The 18229-nt window shown below is 37.9% G+C and overlaps 1 protein-coding gene across 3 annotated transcripts in view; it reads left to right on the top strand.

Moving 5' to 3' along the window:
- Positions 1-18229, top strand: part of LOC135325121 (A disintegrin and metalloproteinase with thrombospondin motifs 19) — a 149396-nt gene that overhangs the window by 16452 nt on the left and 114715 nt on the right. For 2 of the 3 annotated variants that reach the window (XM_064502702.1, XM_064502701.1), the window contains exon 3: positions 15948-16113. In XM_064502702.1, the coding sequence (XP_064358772.1) occupies positions 15948-16113 (166 nt within the window). Of the gene's footprint in view, positions 1-3550; positions 3666-15947; positions 16114-18229 lie in introns of those variants that run through there. The other variant, XM_064502703.1, reaches the window with a different exon arrangement.

Here is an 18229-nt window from a genome sequence, read left to right as displayed (position 1 = left end):
TAAATTGAGATTTAGGTCAAAATTTTAAAATAGAAGCTCTAGTTTGAATGTCTCAGATCATTAGTATTCAACTTGAGGTACATACACACTCCTAAAAATTGGATACTAGCTAAGAATATGTGAGCATAAATCTCTTGGCCAAATTTATATTGCAAGTCTGTGATAGAACAAGATTAGGATTCAGAACTGAAAACAATGGCAGACAAAAAGTAAATAATAGAATTGGACTCAGATTTAGAGCTCAGGACAGTATCAACTTAGTACAGCACCATTGCCAAGAACGTGTCACCTCTGTGAGAGGAGGTAAGGCTGATGCAGGCAGTGGCATAAATCAGCTGCTATTACCACAGAAAACAAATTCCACCAGAGCAGAGTTGTAAGAATCACTCAGCCTAAACTGAGGAGGTACTGACAGAGCTGTTAGATCTTTTAAGTATGTATAAAGCAGCATTCTGTTATTTATGCAAAATTGCAGCAGAGTTGGTTTTTTCTTTTTTTTTTTTTAATACCTTGGAAAAATGTATTTGAGTAAACTTTCTTTCTGAATATATTTTACAATTCAGTAAGATTTCGTGGATTTTTCAGTAGGCTTTTGTTTCTTTACTTGTGTACCGCCTGTTGTATTCCCTGCTCAGTCTCTCTGGCCCCACAGAACTGCCAGGCAGCAGCTCCCCAGCCAGCCAGCCCCCAGCTAACAGTCCCCCTCTTTCTTTTTTTTTTTTTTTTTTTTTTTTTTTTTTTTTTTTAATTTTGGTAGCTACGTTTTAGAGTTAGATTGAATGGCACTATGTGAGTCACGTGAATGGTCAATATTCCCCTGGAATTCCTTCTTCCATCATCTTAAGCTTCTGTGGCTTGAGTAAAGCCATCAGGACCACTGTTGGCTATTCCTCATGCTTTTATTTAGCTAATAGGTGACGTTCTGGCTGGATGTTTCTCTTCAACACAATTTTTGTTTGCTAGTCTGAGGGTCGCAAGTATCTGCAGTGCAAATCCTTAGGTAAAAGAAGCTCTCTTTGTGTGATACAAGAGTATGTTATCTGCAGTTAGACACAGTTGGTCAGGTTGCTGTCTAGTTTTTAGAAAAATAGGCTATTTAGCACATTTAGTGGCACATTTAGCCTGAGGGGCTTGCAATGCATATTTATTATTTTTCTGTTTGAAGCATTTGAAAATGGCACTTAGAATCACCTTTTGTTAGTAGCTTTCAATGAATTGTTGTTAAAGATAGTTCAGTTATCTCAGACTGGAGCAGGTTTAGACTTGTCTCTAAGGAGAGAAAGACCAGTGTACACGTCTTTTACATGGGACAGTCTGTGTAGGGTAGCAATTGTTTATAAAATTTTCTATAGTTGTTTCAGGGAAAGTCATCTTAAGAACTATAAGGTTTTGCTCAATGCCACTGTCTTTGTTACCTCCTTTTAACATTTGATATTTTGAAATTTGAGTTATAGTGCATTAGTGATTTTGAAATTTTTATGTATGTTTAAATTGTGCTGTGTCTTCTCAGTGCAAGACTTAAAAGGGTTTGGGATGAGTTCTGGATTTTAATGCATTGCGGCTCTTCCAGTGTTTTGACACAACTGATTTGATTAAAGCAAACTGCAATTAAACTATACTTCTGGGTAATAGCTGCCAAAAAAAGAGTGTACAGTGAAGTCCATTTACAGTGGGCTGTTGAAGCAATAAATCTGTGAAAAGAAGAACATGTTTAATTTCAGTAAATGTACTCTTAAAGTGTTTTTTTTTTTTTTTTTTTTTTTTTTTTTTTTTTTTTTTTTAGAAAAATCTATTAAAGTGTATGTATGATGTTGTAATGAACCTGCTGGCACATTTCTTAGGAGAAACTTAATTTTCATCACCAGATCTAGCTAGTAAGAAGACTTTGTATGCCTTACAGTACAAGAGAAGGAAGTAGTATCAAAGACTAATGGACAAAACTACTTTGACCTGGAAAACTGAGGGGAAAAAAGGTACCTTTGTACTGGAAGAAAAATCAAATGCTAATGACAAATGGTGCAGATCATGTTATCTCTAATGATCTTCTTATGTGTTTGCCTGTGGTTCTGTGCTTTCCCACTTCTTATAGACTGTATACACCATGTGAAGTTGGCTGCCTTTCAAAGCAAGGTGTACCTTTGGTTTGACTTGGGGTGGTCGTTCTTCAGAATGTCGCACTCTCGGGAAAGGAGGCTGGTGGGGTGAGAGACAGGATGCCGGCAAAATTTGGCCTGTGTTTCAGCATGACTGATTTGTATGAATATAGACAGAAGGCAGTGTTTTAGGTGAAACGGAACATACTGGTTTTGATGGTTCAATGTTTTCCAAGGGAAAAAACTCTTTTGTTGGAAAACTTCTCGCAAGTCCTAGTCGTGAAGGACCTAGCTTGGATACTTCATGTGAACAGGAGAAGAAACCAGAAGCAACAGCTGGGAAGTTGACTGTGCTTTAGTGGTAATGATTTTAGAGCTGGGAGGCTCAGGAGCACAACACAGATGAATAGATGGTATAGATGGCTTCTAGTGTGACTTACTACATTCATACTTCTTTTGGGACTGTTCCTGAAAGTTGGGTTAGGGTTTTGCTGTTTAACTTCTCAAGCATCATAACTGTTGGAGATGTTAAAGCTGAGTGCCTGCAGACTTTATTTCCTGGAAGCTCTAGTAAGGAAATCCTGCTGCCTACTTGAAGTAGCTTGAATGTTTGAGGAACATATGGAAGAACTCAGATCAGGGACTGCATTGATGCTCAGCAGGATACTGGACACTAATATCCCTTCTCTCTAGTAGTCATGCGTATGCACAGTACATTTGCTCCGTTCCTGGGTTCATCAGTCTCCCGGCACAGAGTGAGGATTAGGGCAGACAGTAAGAGGGATGGCAGTCCAGTCCTTTGGAACAGTATTAAAGTATTTTCTGTTATATCAAAAAGTGGCCATGTATTATCTCTTCCATTAAGTGGAGAAATTCAATTCCCAATTTTAATTATTGTCCAGGGACATAAATAAATGGAAGAGTAAATACTCCCTGTAATTTGCAGGTAATTTAAAGCTGATAAAAGAGAGTGGTGTACTGTAAAAGGCAGAATTCCTTTAGGCTGAATAATAGACATATATTCCACCTTTCATTGGCATTCAGATGTACTGGAAATGACAGTGTTATTTATTCCATACATTTTTTGCTGAATACTCAGAATTACTCATAGGGAAGTGTGCTCACCCTTTGGATAAAACATTAGCTTGCCTGTTCCTTCATCATGTTTCTTTTTGTGCTTGTGTGACTTGATTGCTTGTTTTGCTTTCATATGTTTTCCTCCATCACTTCATAATTCCTATCCTTGCTCTACAGGAAGTTTCATTTTCCCCCTCCCTCCATCCTCTCCCCTCAAAAGAGTAAAATTCAGGTACTTTTTGGTGCTGGCATTTTAAAATGACATAATAGAGTTTTAACATTAACTCTCACTTTTTTTGATTTCACAGTCAGTATTAGCATTTCATTCTTCAGCAGACTCAAGAAGATAATGCAGTAGGTGCTTTCATCATGTTTGGAAGACTTTAGCAGAGATTTCTAAAGGAAAAAATGACACAGAAGTAAAAGGAAAATTAAATGGACTCCAATCTGAGTTTTCTCAATGTAGATCGCACAAAGCTAGCCTATCTTCGTTAGGTATGTGGGGTTTTTGGTTTTTTGTTTTTTTTTTTTTTTTTAAGATGAACGGAACAGGATAGTTCTAGTCTATCTGAATTTCAGCAAAATATGTAAAATGATGCAAAAGTGGAAGAAAGGGAAGGTTCAGACAAGTGATACCATAAGTAACCATTCTCTATATTTTCATTTGTGATGTTAACTTGTTAACTCTCAATATAGTTATGAAGTTTGTTAGCGTAATTTGCTGATTATACAAAACATCAGTTTTGTAGAAAACATCATGGATATTCCTGAGAACTGGAAGGGTGGAAAAAGATTAAATTCATTAATACAGATGCAAGGAGCCTTGTCTGCAGAAAGAATTTGCCATAGAGACTGATGACAGAGCTCACAGTGATAGAGGAGGAGAAAGGTTTTGTGTGTGTTGATCACAGGATGATTATGAGCCATCAGGCATGATGTGGGTGTGAAAGAGGTCTGGTAAAGTACTTTCAGTGGAGATAGAGAAATTTTATTCTCATTTCACAAAGCTGTGGTGACATGATAGCTGAAATAATGGCTTGTAGTTCTGTTTGCTGATATTCAAGAGGAATTCAGTTGTGACTGCAAGGATAATTATGATATTAAAGCATGTTTTATCAAGAAACCATCAAAAGTTGGCTTGTTTAGCTTCATATAACAGAACTGAGATACAGTATGGTTTGCTTTTTATAAAAACATTGGAGAGAGTGACTATTAAGGCACCTACAAAGCTGGTCAAGGAGGAAGAATATGTAGATCCAGGGTCAGATTGGTATACAATAATGGCCATAAATATATTCAGGTTGAAAATTGAAGGAGTTTCCAACTACTGGAGCAGAAAAAATCTGAAACAAATTTCCAACAGGAGTAGTGGAAGTAAAGCAGCAGTTGCATTAAAACTGCTTTAATTAACAGTGAGAGTAAGGAAAAATGTTAAAAAGAAATCCAGGCTTATAAAGTGTCTGTATTGCAAAGTAATAATGGTGTATGCCTGGGTTTTACAAAGTCTTGAACATATAGGGGTCTGGACTTGATCTGCGAATTTAACACACTTTAAAAAATGGTGGCAATTTGTATTCTCTGTAGTAGACTGTTTCTCATCTTTTACTTGTTTTTTCAATACTATAGAGCTCATACAGTAAGAATTAAAATAGTATACTAAGAATAATGAAATGCAAGCAGTAGGGAATGAAGACTACAATGAGGGTAGAATTCAACTGGATCTCTGATTTATATAGAGAAAATTGGGTTTGATTTAGCAAGTTGAGTTTAATTGAATCTGTTTTAAATATACAAGTGAAACTAGTTAGCAAACCTGCAATGTAATGAGTGATATATAATTCAATCTGCTTGCTCTCCTAGCATAGAAAGATCAAATGACTTTTTATAGCTTTGAGAAGGTAATACAAAAATCTCAGAATTCACTGTTCTAGGTAACTCACTAAAGGCATCGACAGATCGTTCCCTCTGCTGGCACCTCTTTCGAGGTGTTGCATTTTGTTCAGAAAAACAGCCATTTTTATTATACGAAACTTGGACAAAATGGCCTGTATTAATACCAGGTGATCCACTCAGCACTGGAGAAAATGGAAATGGTTCATTTCATAGCAAGTGGTTTTTTCCTACCTGGGCTTTCTCTTGTTGCCACAAGTCCACCTACTGCTTGTTAGCGCCTTTTTTGCAGGCCCTGCGTAGATATTTCTTTGGTTAAGCCACGGCTCAGTCAAGCAGATCCTGGGCGAGAGCAGTGGCACGCTGTATCTGAGGGACCGTCTGGTTTCCCGTGGTCAGGGAGCCAGCACTTGAGGCCTGCCCCGTCACGGGCTGGGCGCGTCGGAGGCAGCTGGCGGCAATATCTCCTTTTATTGTTTTTTCTTCTTGCAGTGCTGTTCTGCGTGGTGCTCGCAACGTTAGGAGGTTTTACTCTGCTGCTCCACTCTGAAATTTGCTGTTGGCCCTCGGGGTAGCAGTAGGTGTGCAGCTACCTGCACCTCCGGGGGTGCTGAGGAGGCACCTGGAGGAGCGTGCCGGTTTGGTGTGCCAGACCTCACGGTGTGAGGCCACTGCGGGCTTTAAGCTCGAGGAGAGAGCTGGCAATGCCCGGTGCCGTGGGGCCGGCCGCTCCTGGAGAGGGGCGCCGGGGCGGTGCCGCACCGGTGGCTCCCTCCCACCGCCCCAGCCAGGAGTGGGGCAGCCCCGCTGCCAGCAGGTCTGTGGGGAGGGAGATGGGATCGGGCCCGGCGAGGTAACCAGGGTCGGACGCGGCCCGCGATGGCCGGGCAGGGCTGGGAGGCGGCCATGGGTCGGGATTTAGGGAACTCCCTGAGACCGCAGAAATCGGAAGTAATGAGAACCTTGATGGTAAACCCAGTTATTGTGAGAGTGAGGATAAAAGTGACAATGTGGAGTGTAAAACAGGTGGGTGAAAGATGGGCAGGAAGACCATAGCCTAGTAGTGATGCAGATAGGTTTTGCACATAGATTCAGGTGGTTATATGTGCCTTTACAGGTTTTTCCTTCCTTTCTTAAAAGTTGAAATTAAAACATTTTAAAGCTTAGTAGTTCAGTGGAAGGTTTAGCAATGTTAATTTTAATACCATAAACATTGAGCTTTTATGAAATGCTGGGAAAATCATGGTTTGAACAGGTTAATTTTATAGTATCCGTATTTAGTGTTTCTTTAACAGACATACACAAACCACATTATGATAGTTGTGCAGAATGCACCCTGTACCCTTGAAGGCATTGTATTGAAGCTGTGCAGATTCCTTACAGCTTCAGGATTAATTTTCCCACATGTGACATGGGCATTTCCCAAAGTGCCCTACAAATATACTAGCTTTTGAGCTTTTGTCTTGTTGAGCTTTTGTCTTGTAGGTCTGAGTACTCTATGAGCTATAAACTTTGTAGCCTAATGCTGCTAATTACATTGAAGATTTTATTGGAAGCTAGATAAAAATGCCAAGTCCGTTACAAAGAATGCATTAAACGGAACAGAAACACTTCTGCAGATGCCTTTTGTGCGAATTTAAAATATGTCACAAATATGAAAAGCTATCCGGACAACTTAGGATATTTATACTCTGTAAATGGCCGATGAGTAAGTAAGTCCCTGTAGAATTTGGTGTCTCTTTCGTTTCTGAACTGCTTAAAAGTGCACTCTGCAGTTTAAAGGTTTACCTTCTATCTTTAAAGGTCAGTCTTATAACCTCAGGTTTTAAAATGTCTGGGGAAGAGAAGTGTAAACTTCTCATTCTGCAGATTATCACTGTCCTGGATGAGCTGTGTGAGCAGGTTATTGCAAAGCTGTGGGATTCTCACAGAGAATAGCCTGTTACCAGCCTCCAAGTTCAAACTCAAATGTCTTTTCTTATTGCAGCTGTATTTTGGCAAAATACCATTGGAAGAACCAAAGCCTTTCAACAAGACAGTTATTCAGTCCTTAATAAGTTGCAACCTGCAACCTAAAATTTGGAACCTGAAAATACCATAGGAAACTTGAAGACAGTGAGTTTGGTGCATTCATATGAAGCAATATGCTCCTGGTGAGGACACTTAGCAAGTCTGCCGTTTCGTTGCATCTCTTCAGTAGGTGATTGAAATGTATCACACTGTACAGCCAGATAAAAAGTTTTCCTTTATAGGTCTGTCAGGAAGAGCTTTCTCATCATCCACAAAAGACATGATGCATTTTCCTTTTACTTGAAAAGCTATTTTATCTTAAGTACAGGGGGAAAAAAAGTTAATGTAGCATTCATGTTGCAGAGTTAAAAATCGTAAAAAGCCAGTGTGAGCAAAAGTTAATGTTGCTGTTGGAATTTTATTTTGGCAGTACTGCAGTATTTGCTATCCTGGAATTTTTTTCTGTTTTAAGTTATAGCTTAACTGCAAGTATAATAAAATAAACGTGGGTTTTTAATGCAGCTGATTTGAGTTGGAACTTTAATTTATAAGCATAATTCAGAAAGAATAGGCAAAAGTTAAAGTATGATTAATAGATTCCCAAAGCATTTTCATGGAAGGAGAAAGAGACTTGGGAAATTCTTTCTGCCTGTATCTTGTTGCAATTCACCATATATAATCTGATATGTCTTAAAACGGTATTACTGAATGTTCCCTGGTAATCTTCAGAGTGTACAGCTGTTCCGAGTTGATGCAAATTGAGCAATAATTCATGTGTTTCCCGCTGGGTTTCATAAATATGAAATGTTACCAATAGTAAATAGTCTTAAGATGCAAAAAGAAGCTAATGCAAGTGCCTTCTGAATTGTATGTTTTCACTAGTAACATCACCTCATTGAATTTCTGATAAAATTAGGGGTAATTTCGATGGGCTGGAATGTACCTTGAGTATCTGTTGTCATACAGTGGTGGCCGGAGCGTTAGGAAATTCTGCCTTGTGCAGAGGCAGGATACCACTGATGAGCCGCATGGCAGAGTCTTGCGTAGAGAAGTGGTTTCTTGTGCTTCACATCATTTGCAAGATATGTGGACAGTCCAGTTGTGCATAAGGGAAGAGGCACGCTTTGGCCGTGGAGGCAGGGATCAAAGTAGAGCCATTGGGGGAGCGTAGGAGATGGTAGGGGTGGAGGCTTTATTTTGAGGGGGGATGTGTGGGGTAGGTTGATGAGGGAAGGCAATCGTGGAGTGGGGAGGGAAGAACTGAGGTGTGCAAAGGGCCTTCAGACTGCAAGATACAAGTGATTCTTCAGTTTAATGGGGAAAGCATAACTGTGTCCAAGCAGCCATTTTTGAGCTCCTGTTGAATGTCTGAAAAATTGAGTAAAAGTCAATAGGCATTTCGTATCCTCATATATAGTGACCATTAGTAAGTTATGTGTGACCATATAGTATGTTGCTTCAGTTATCTTGTTTCCAAGGTGTGTTAGATTTGTCACAGTGCTCGAGAGTTGCTTAGGAGGCTGGCAATGTTTATCGACAGCGACATCACTAGTAAATATCTGACAACATTGAATCATTCCCCAAACTACAGATTTATTGGCTTTTTGGAGTTCCAGTTTCACCTATCGCTGAAGAACAGCACTGGAATTGGCCAATGTGGCCTTTGAGCGGTTATAATGAAGTGGTCATATGAATATGAACATATTCATTTGTATGGATGTGTTAGTCATTATAAAGTGGAGAGAAAAGATTGTTTTATAAATAAATGTCAAGAGAAAGTGGACCGTCTATAATTACTGTCCCTTAAATAACCCCTTGTCCACCATCTGATACTTAGGCTCTTAATAGATCCTTTTATACTTTCTTTCTTATCAAAATTTTTATTGATGTTGACTTATTCTTGATCTCATTCGCCTTGGGTTTAAAAAAAAAAAATGAATTAGTTTTACCTTTGTATCTAGTCAGCCCTTTTCATACTTTGAATCCATATTTGAATCTTGCCTGCATGGCAAATAAAACTTTAGTAGTGCTTTTTTACTTGTAATCTTGAAAATGAGCAAATACAAGAATAAGAAATTGTTCTGTTTATTTCTACTCCAGCCAAGCCTATGCATACTGTAAAACTACTGGTACTGATTGCTGAGCTGCATTCTGCTGGAGGCTGGGAGAGTATGAACTACATGCTCGCTCTGTTCTTATATTCTTGCTAGGTATCTGCTCTTACGCATGGTCAAGGAGAGGATACCATACATGATGGACCTTTGGGTGTTCTGCCCCAGTCTAGCTGCTCATCTGTACTTGATACAGATGTTGTTATGTTTTTAATATTGCCAGTCACCAATTTCATCAGTGGTGCAGATGATCAGGCAGCCTGGCAGAATAGGGTGAGGACCAATTTGCTAGATAAAAGATTTTCTCGACAGCTTGTCAGAATTTGAGAAAGGGGGAAATTTTGAAAAATGATGCAAGTTACATATTTTTGTTGAAGGATTTCCCTGTAAAAAATATCTTGAGAGATGAAGATATTTCAAATGTCTCCAAATAATAAAGGCACGAATGCTAAAATCTATTTTAAATATATGCATTCAGTAAGGCTAACACCTGAAATATGACAATATATTGCCATATATCTCAGATAAACCTGTGTTAAAAATAACTTATTGCACTTTCACAGCATTATTAAAACTTTTACTGTGGAGGTAGTCCATTTTACTGGGGAGCTAGAGGCTTACTTCTTAAGAAGATGGTGATTTGTTTAGAAGTAGAATATCGGCAATTTAAGCAGCACTTGTACCAAATACAGAAGTAACTTCTAATAATGTATTTATAGAGGGAGACTTAGGTCTAAGAAAGGAAATCTTTTATTTCTGGCTAGGAAACACGAAATTAGGAATCTGGAGGAAATGCCAAACATCTTAGGGTTTGGCTGGCAGTGAATTAATGGGGAAATGGAAGTTTGAGGGGGAACAACCACAGACTCCTTCTGGGCAGACCTGGCTTCTATAGGCTTTTTTTTTTTTTTTATTCATTGGGCTCCTTTACTTCATTTTCTTTTCAATAAATTGAGTTCCTTTTGGATTTGTGTCCTTTCTGTGAGCAATTCACACTTCACTCTCCACTTTGAGCCTGAGAGATTCTTTCTCAGCCGAGTGAGATTAGGTGAATAATCACACCCGTTGAAATGTGGCATAATATGCAAACCCATCCATGTTTTGCATGCTTCACTATTCCTCTGTTTCACTCATACCTAATAGAAATGAAGAAATTCCTCTGCACGTGCAACATCAGTTTGTTTTGATAAAACTAACTTACATCATGTTAAACATTTTGGGAGGGGATTCCTATAAAGAATGATTTTCTTAAAGATTCAGGGTAATGTGTAAGTTAAACTCCTCTACTTCCAATCTGGTTTATGAGAGTTTAAAAAGCCATGGAAAAATTGTTTTTACAGATCCTAAATTTTGGGGCCAGTACCTGAAAGCATGCTTTTAACTCAGTGGTCTCTGCATAACAACCTAAATGCTATTCCTACGCAATAAGGTATGGAATTACTTACATGCATGCTTCCTTAGGGCAAAATCCTACCAGTAAAAAAAAAAAAAAAAGCCCAGGAAGGATTGGATTGAATTTTATGCCAGCAACTGAAAGCCAGTTAGAAGAGATAATACTATCTTCCCATCCCACCCCCTGCGCCACTTCTGATTCTCTACAGCAAAATAGAGTGCACAGGTAGATGGAGAGAACTTCTAGGAAAAACTACACTGTGTATACTGTGCTAAGTCAGGAAATGCGGTTAATTGAAGACAGAAGTTGCTGGCACTTATGAATTGTTTCTTCAGCAATGAAAGCATTTAAAGAAAGTTAGTGTGTTTGAATAAGAAGAACATGTTCACCTTTTCCTGTGTTATTTACACAATTTGAAGAGCTGTTTGAGTTTGCTTTGCTACATGCTTTACTAAGAGAATAATTCTTAAATATAGGGACATTTTACAAAGATTGAAAAAGCCTTAGATTACCAAACTATGTTTTAAAACTAGTAAGTTAGAAATAAACGTTATCTATTACACTGTGCATCGAAGAAAGCCTTTCGTCTTTATTCTATGGATAGTGTTTTGGTGCTGATGGTTGTAATGTGCTTATTAAACTTTGTGTGTTTTGTATATCTAATATGAATGAGTTTTTCCTGTGATAGCATTGCCACTTGTCCTAGGCAGTATGGTGAGGTTGTGAAGAAGTAGAGTTCTGTACAGCCTGTCTGCATGCTGGGAAATGACAGGAGAAACTTTGCACACTGCTTATCTTCCCTTCACAAGAATATGGAAATGAGACCATGGGGAGAATTTTGTGGCAAAATGGCAACTTTATGTCCATTTATCACGGTGATCTAGCTGGAGATGCCTGTAGAATGGATGCAGAGACAGAAGAGTAGCCAGAAAGCAAGAAGGATATAAGACAGTAAGTTATTTTCAGCTGAGAATTAGGAAATTGTGAATCTGCTACTTGTTTTGGGGGAAGACACCATGATTAGATACATCTGTGTAGATACAAGTGTGCAGCTGATAGTAATAACTTGCAGGAGCCGGAAGAATGTGTAATTCTCTATAGCTTTGTCTGTAAAGGCATTGTTGGTATGAGCAGTGTGATGGGCTTATTTCAAGTGCTTTTCTTGTTTCATAGATTTTCTTTCTTTAAAGGCAAATTATTTAGTGACTGGAACACTTTGGCTTGATGTATCAAGTCACAGGGTTAGAAAGTAGTTCTACCCTAGCTACTGATACTAAATTGTAGACCACTGATACTCATCCTTTAGAGCTGGTAAAATGCTTTGTTATCAAGTGGAACGAAGAAAACCATACAGTAGGAAAAGCCTTGCTCTGACATTTCTTTGAAGTCAGTGTTATGTCTGCATTTATTATTGCATTTTAATACATGTCTGTGATGAAAACAAAGTAACATATTATAAGGATGCTATTTCATCTTGTCATAGCTGACATCTTTTCAATACAGCATTATCTTTGCCCCCTCTCTACTGTGGATTTTTGAAATGGGACCGATTTGCTTTCTGGATGTCATACATGCTTATGGACATTCTTCTTTCCATTATCCCGTTCCCTTTTCTGATCATGACAGCAGATAAAATATATTTTCCTTTTTTTCCTTCTCCATTCCTGTTCTTGGGGAAGTAATGTGTATTTTTGTGTGTGTGACACATACTCATTTTTCTTACATTCCTTTGCTGCCTCATTTGTGTCAATTTGTGCAAGAAACAATGTTATGTTCAAAATCTGCATTGTTTCTACTTTGAATGCTAACAGGCTGCCACTCTGCATTGGTATGCAAGGAAGAGTATATAGGAGTCTACGGGGATCTTTGCCGGTCAATAAATTCACTTCTGTGTGTCGGCTTATATGCGGTATCTGGTATCTAAATGCACAGGCCTTCTTCACTGATTTCCTTCAATTTTTTATTTATATAACTTCTTATGCTAATATAACTACATTAGAAACAGTAGAATTACTGTAGATATTCATAGAGTAAATGACAGAATATCAAGTCCTTATATATGCTCCAAACAGAAAATAAGAAAATGCTGTTCTTTCCTAGTTATATTTTAACACCCTTTGTCAGATGTACTTGTCCAGAATATTTAGATTTTTTTCTTTTTGTCTCTGATCTATGATAGTTTTAGTTAAGTGTAAGAAAAAAATGTATTTCAAAACAGTTCTGATCTGCCTACCTTTCATAATTATTAACACATTTCAGATGCCAGCTATTTCTGTTTTAGATAAAGCAGAAGGTTAATTGGCATTCAGAGCTTCTGTTTCCACTTGGCTTTTTAATTTTTTTTTTTAAGAAAGTGAAAAAGTTTGCTATGATGTGAGTGTATGATGTAGAAAGCTTTTATTAATGAGGGTAAGTGTCCACTTTAAAAAAACAAAACAAACCCCATGTTCTGCATGCATTTCCATTTCCGAATGTCTGTGCTTAGTGCCATGTAATACTGTACATGCTTATTAGGTGAGGTCCACCCTGTGCCTAAGCCCTCAGTCTATTGCATATGAGTATTTAAGAGGCAGGAGCCAGTATTAAGTTCACTGTTATTCAGGAGGTCTGCAGAAGTCTTTGCCAAATGAAGTTGTCCTGGGCTTGATCTTCACTAAGATGTGTGCACGCTATGTTTACGTTTTGTTTTACTCCAGATAAGATACTTGAAAAAGCAGGAATACCTGCATGCAGGGGAATAAAAGTGCATGTTACGTTCTTGCTGCATGAGATAAGTACACCTTCCTGGTGGGTGGCCAGTTTCATTGCAGCTCTTAGCAGTGGTAGCTTCTCAGTTGAAAGCAGTGAGAGCTGGATCATTTCTTCAGAACTTACTTACAACAAGTTATCCAGACCTACTCCAGATGCACGATAATTTTTACCCTTTTATGTCTTTGTTTTATTGAGCGTTCATTGCTTGAAGCTTGACTCTGGCCTATATTTGGCCCTAGCACCCAATATTTGTGGTGCTTTGATGCATAGCTTTTCTCTGCTTCCTGTGTGTTCAGGTTTATGGTAGACGTTCTTAACACCCCTTATAATGACGGCGAAAAATCAGGAGCATGGATGGCAAGGGTAGAGATTCACCTTCCCTTTTCTATCCTAAAATTGTCCAAGAGATGGAGGATATAAATTCTTTGCCTGGTTCGCTATTATGATGACAGTGATGCTTTTTACAAAAGCAGTCAAAATGATCATGAAGATTATTTGGCTATCTACCCTTATCCAAAAATTAGCCGTTTGAATATGTGTAGCTGCTGTTAATGCTATTCAATAACCTTTATATCAGTTTTCAGCTCTTTAACCTCTGACTCAGGAGACTGGGAATAGTTTTCAGAGCTCTCTACCGGTGGATTAATGTTCAGTTTATGCAAGTGGCTGAAAGCCAATATAAAACAAGTCGGGGTCCCAGCACAGTTTCTCAGCAGACAGTTGGCAACCTGAGGAATAGCACTCTGAAGCTGTGTTTTCATTTCTCTCAGCAAAGAGAATGAAGATGGAACAAATATGGCAAATGTGCTGTACTCGCATCTTTGTTCAAGATGGGCTAAGGCATTTTGTCTAGGTGTGCAGGGGAAACCTGCAGTCACCTGATGTGCTGCTAATCCTGTTCTGTTTCCAGAGCTTATCAGCTTCTTTCATAGGCTAAATAATGATTTAAAAAAAAAAAAAAAAGTTCATGCCCGAGTGAAATTCAACATTAGACTTACAAATCAACAGAAAAGTAGGTTGATATATGTACTTTACCTATTATTTAAAAGCTCTCAAATACAACATTTTATTTTAAATTATTGTTTATAGTTATATTAGAATATTTAGTTGTTATGTTAGAAAAACATTACTATAAATGATATCTGATAGTGGTATCTGGTAGTTGCACAGAAAGTACCTTATAATATATGTTAGCTTATCTTATAAATGTGTAACATTTAAAACTCACACCTAAGATAAACTGACCTGAGCAATAAGTGCAAAAAGGACACAGAACAACCAAACAGACCCAGATACTCTTATGTACAATGTTGATGATGAACTTACAAGGTCTGTTCAGCATTTTGCATGTAGTACAGCTGATTGAAAAATTAAATGCATTTTATATCCACATTTATTTAATGTGATCATATGGAGAAATTATGTTTAAAAAAAAAAAAAAAAGTAATGCTTCTGTAGGTTTGAAACAAGTCATATGGTGCACTGTCTCTACAACTTCATTTCATGTTCTCAGCCAGATCAGAATTTCTTTTTGAAGACTTAGCCAGAAGTCAGGCAGGAGCCTCAATGTGATAATGGCATCCACAGAATTTCAGCAGAAAGACAGTTCCTTTCTATCTCTGTCCATTCATATTGCATGCAAACATAAAGAATAGCTCTTTGCTGCCCCAAGCCAGATGTGCCATTTTGTTACCTTTTTGTAGTAAAACTGTTTAACAGATTTTAAGGTTTAGAGAATTAAAAAGTTAACTGTCAGTCTTGCTGATGACATTTTGTAGGAAAAAAACACCTTGTTTCCACAGCGTTAGTGATTCTGATAGAAACTTGTATGTGTTGGCAGTTTAACAGTTTGAATTGAATTTGAGTTGTATGGTGTTTATATAAATAAGTTTCAGACTTTTTTTTAAAACGTTGGCCACACTCTTGTAATATTAGATATGCATCTGGTGTGTCAGCTTTTATGTGTGTGTGTGCATAAAAATGTTGAAAGCAAAAAAAAAAAAAAAAAAAAAAAAAAAAAAAAAAAAAAAACCCAAAAAACAAAAAAAAACCCCAAAAAACCCAACCAACTTAAGGTTGACCTCTAGGTGCCTGTAACTGGGAAGGGATTGCTGTCTATTTAAAAAAAAAAAAAAAAAAAAAAAGAGAGAGAGAGAGTAAAGGAGTGTCAATTGAAGTCTTTTGCAACTTCATATTGTTCAGGCTATATTCTTATTCCCTAAATTATTCCTGATATTTCATTAAGTAAGCTGTCGAAAAAAAATATGACAATACACTGAGCTGTAAAACTAGTGTATAGACTTCTCCGTACAGGCTGTACATATTTAAATGACCCCATGGGTCTCCCAAAGCAAGCTTTTAATGTTCCAGGTCTTTTACCGTGCATCTGCTCCTGGCATGTAGCCACCCACCCACACAGATTTAGTTGAAATAAATGAATTTTATTCTAGTTCACTCAAGTAAGAAGGTTTATAAAATATAAAGGTAGTCACCTTGTTAGTAAGGTTACTAAAACAAAGGGTTTTCTTAAATAGAGGTTTTTTTCCTTCTGTAGGATTATATGCACATTTATGTAGCTTCTTAAATTCTTATCTTATATGTTCCTTTTGTTTTCCTTTGCAGATGGGGTTTATACAGATTAATGAGGACTTCATATTTATTGAGCCACTCAATCGCACTTTGGCTGTGACAGGTCATGCACACAGGGTGTACAGACGAAAAAGGTCCGTAGAGGAGAAAATTACTGAAAAGCCAGCTTCTCAAAATCAGTACTGTGGTGTTGTTACAGGTAATATACAAATCTCGCTGAACAGATTTAATGTAGCTGACATATTTGTAAGGGATGTAGATAGTAGTTTAAAAACAAACAAACCCCAACAAAAGTCTGTCTAATTATTTCTGTAGTAGTAACTTCTGGTGGACTTAGAGGTGGCATGCTGAGACTGGACAGTTCCCTTTTCTGACAAGTTAAACAGCATCAAGGAATAAATACTGCTTCTTAAATGAACCACTCTCTTTAAAAGTAGAAAACTTCAGGCCATTTTTTTTTTTTTTACTTTAACCTAACAATTGCAGCCTCTTTCTTGTCCCTCTCTATTGTCTTGGTAGTTTGCTGATTTACTTACTACATGCAGTAGTTTCAGTTTTAAAACATTCTTACAGTTTATCCCAGTTTCAGCTGGTAATACATCTCAAAGCAGTGATTGCTTTCAAATGGGAGTGACGCTATGAATGTAAATGGTCTTTATAATAGCATTCTTATTTTATGATTGACACTTAAAAGAACTGTGAGAAATAATCCTAAAGCATCTTCCTCGATGACGGGTTGCAAAAATTGTTTAAATAGAAGGGTTTCAGAAAAATTTGGCACTTACTGATCCCGTAGATTATTAATGCTCCACAGAGGAAGGGAAAAAAGGCTTTTGTGAAAGACGACATTGTTGTTCCTGTTTCTTCATCAGCTTCTTTTCCTCCAATGGAAAGAGGAGGTCTATAAGTGTTTTGCCCTCAGTTTAAGCTGAGGGTATTTTTAATGCTGTTGTGAGAAATGTGTTTTCTCAAGGAAATAAACCAGAATGATTTTTCACATTTAATCAGCATTTTTTTCATGTCTTCTAGCATAGGAGAAGAGAGATACTAGTAAACCGGAAAGAAACAGCAGAGGAGAGCCACCAAGGTGGCTAGGGAGTTTGATTATGACATTTGAGGAGAGGCAGAGGGAACCAGGTTTTTTCAAACTAGTGAAGAAAGGGTAAAGGAGGGCTGCAACTGCAGTCTTCCGCTGCCTAAAGAGGTTGTAGAGAGAAGACAGAGCTGGACTTTTGAGAGGCATACCATTACAGGATGAAAGGCAATGGCTGTAACTTGCATTTTGGGAAATTTCAGTTGGGTGTAAGGAAAAAACTATCATAGCAAGAGTGATTAAGCACTGGGACAGGTTGCCTAGAGAGGCTGTGAGTCTCCATCCTTAGAAATGTTCAAAACTTGGCTGGACACAGCCCTGAGCAACCTGATCTAACTTTAGTGTTAGCCCTGCTTTGAGCAGGAGGTTGGCCTAGATGACCTCCAGAGGTCCATTTCAGCCTAAATTATTCTTTGGTTCTGTGATTCTTTCTGAACAGTTGTACCACTCTGTCAGAGTTATATGGTCATAGAATAGGTGTGACTTTTTTTTTCTCTTCTGGAAATATTGGTTTTTTTAGAATTAAGCTTCCATCCATAGGTTGATATTAAAGGTGAATTAGCAAAGAAAGACTCTTAGTATGTGTCATTTACTTAGTCCCTCTTAATACCTATAACTTCCTCTAGCAGGCTCTGTATTTCTCTTCTAGGCATTGCATTCCATTGCTGCTGCTTATTTAAAAAAGAAGCTTTCTACCTCAGCAAAAGTCATTCACTTACAGTAAAGCTGGTTGGTTACTCCCCATCAGTGATGATAAATGAGTTAGAGCACACATGCCTGCATGTGTTTTGGGGGTGAGAGGAAAAAAAATGAAACGATGAATGATGTGTGCATATGCATGTATGGTAAAGGAAGAGAGAGGCACCTGGTAAATAGCAGTCCATGATATGTACGAAAATGATTAAAGATGCAAACTCTTGTGTAAGGACATAATTTCCTGTCATGTTCATTACCAGTCATCCTTTCACTTTCTCTTGTTCTCTTAGATGGACTAGTCAGCTTACTCTGTTCTAATAATCTTATGCCCAAGGCTCTAACTTGGTGCAAATAGCCTGTCAACAGAGATTCAATCATTTGTGTGAAATAAGTTTCATTATCTCTGCTGCCAGCCTGGGATTTCAAAGTAACTCAAGCTGTGCGTAATTGGTTAGCATCTGCTGGCATGACTGTGTTGCCAGGAGAGTGTAAATGTCTCTGATTCCTAACGGATGCTTTTGTACTA

This window comes from Dromaius novaehollandiae, chromosome Z (genome assembly GCF_036370855.1).
Source record: "Dromaius novaehollandiae isolate bDroNov1 chromosome Z, bDroNov1.hap1, whole genome shotgun sequence".
Classification (NCBI taxonomy): Eukaryota; Metazoa; Chordata; class Aves; order Casuariiformes; family Dromaiidae; genus Dromaius; species Dromaius novaehollandiae.
This window is presented reverse-complemented; position numbering and strand designations above follow the sequence as displayed.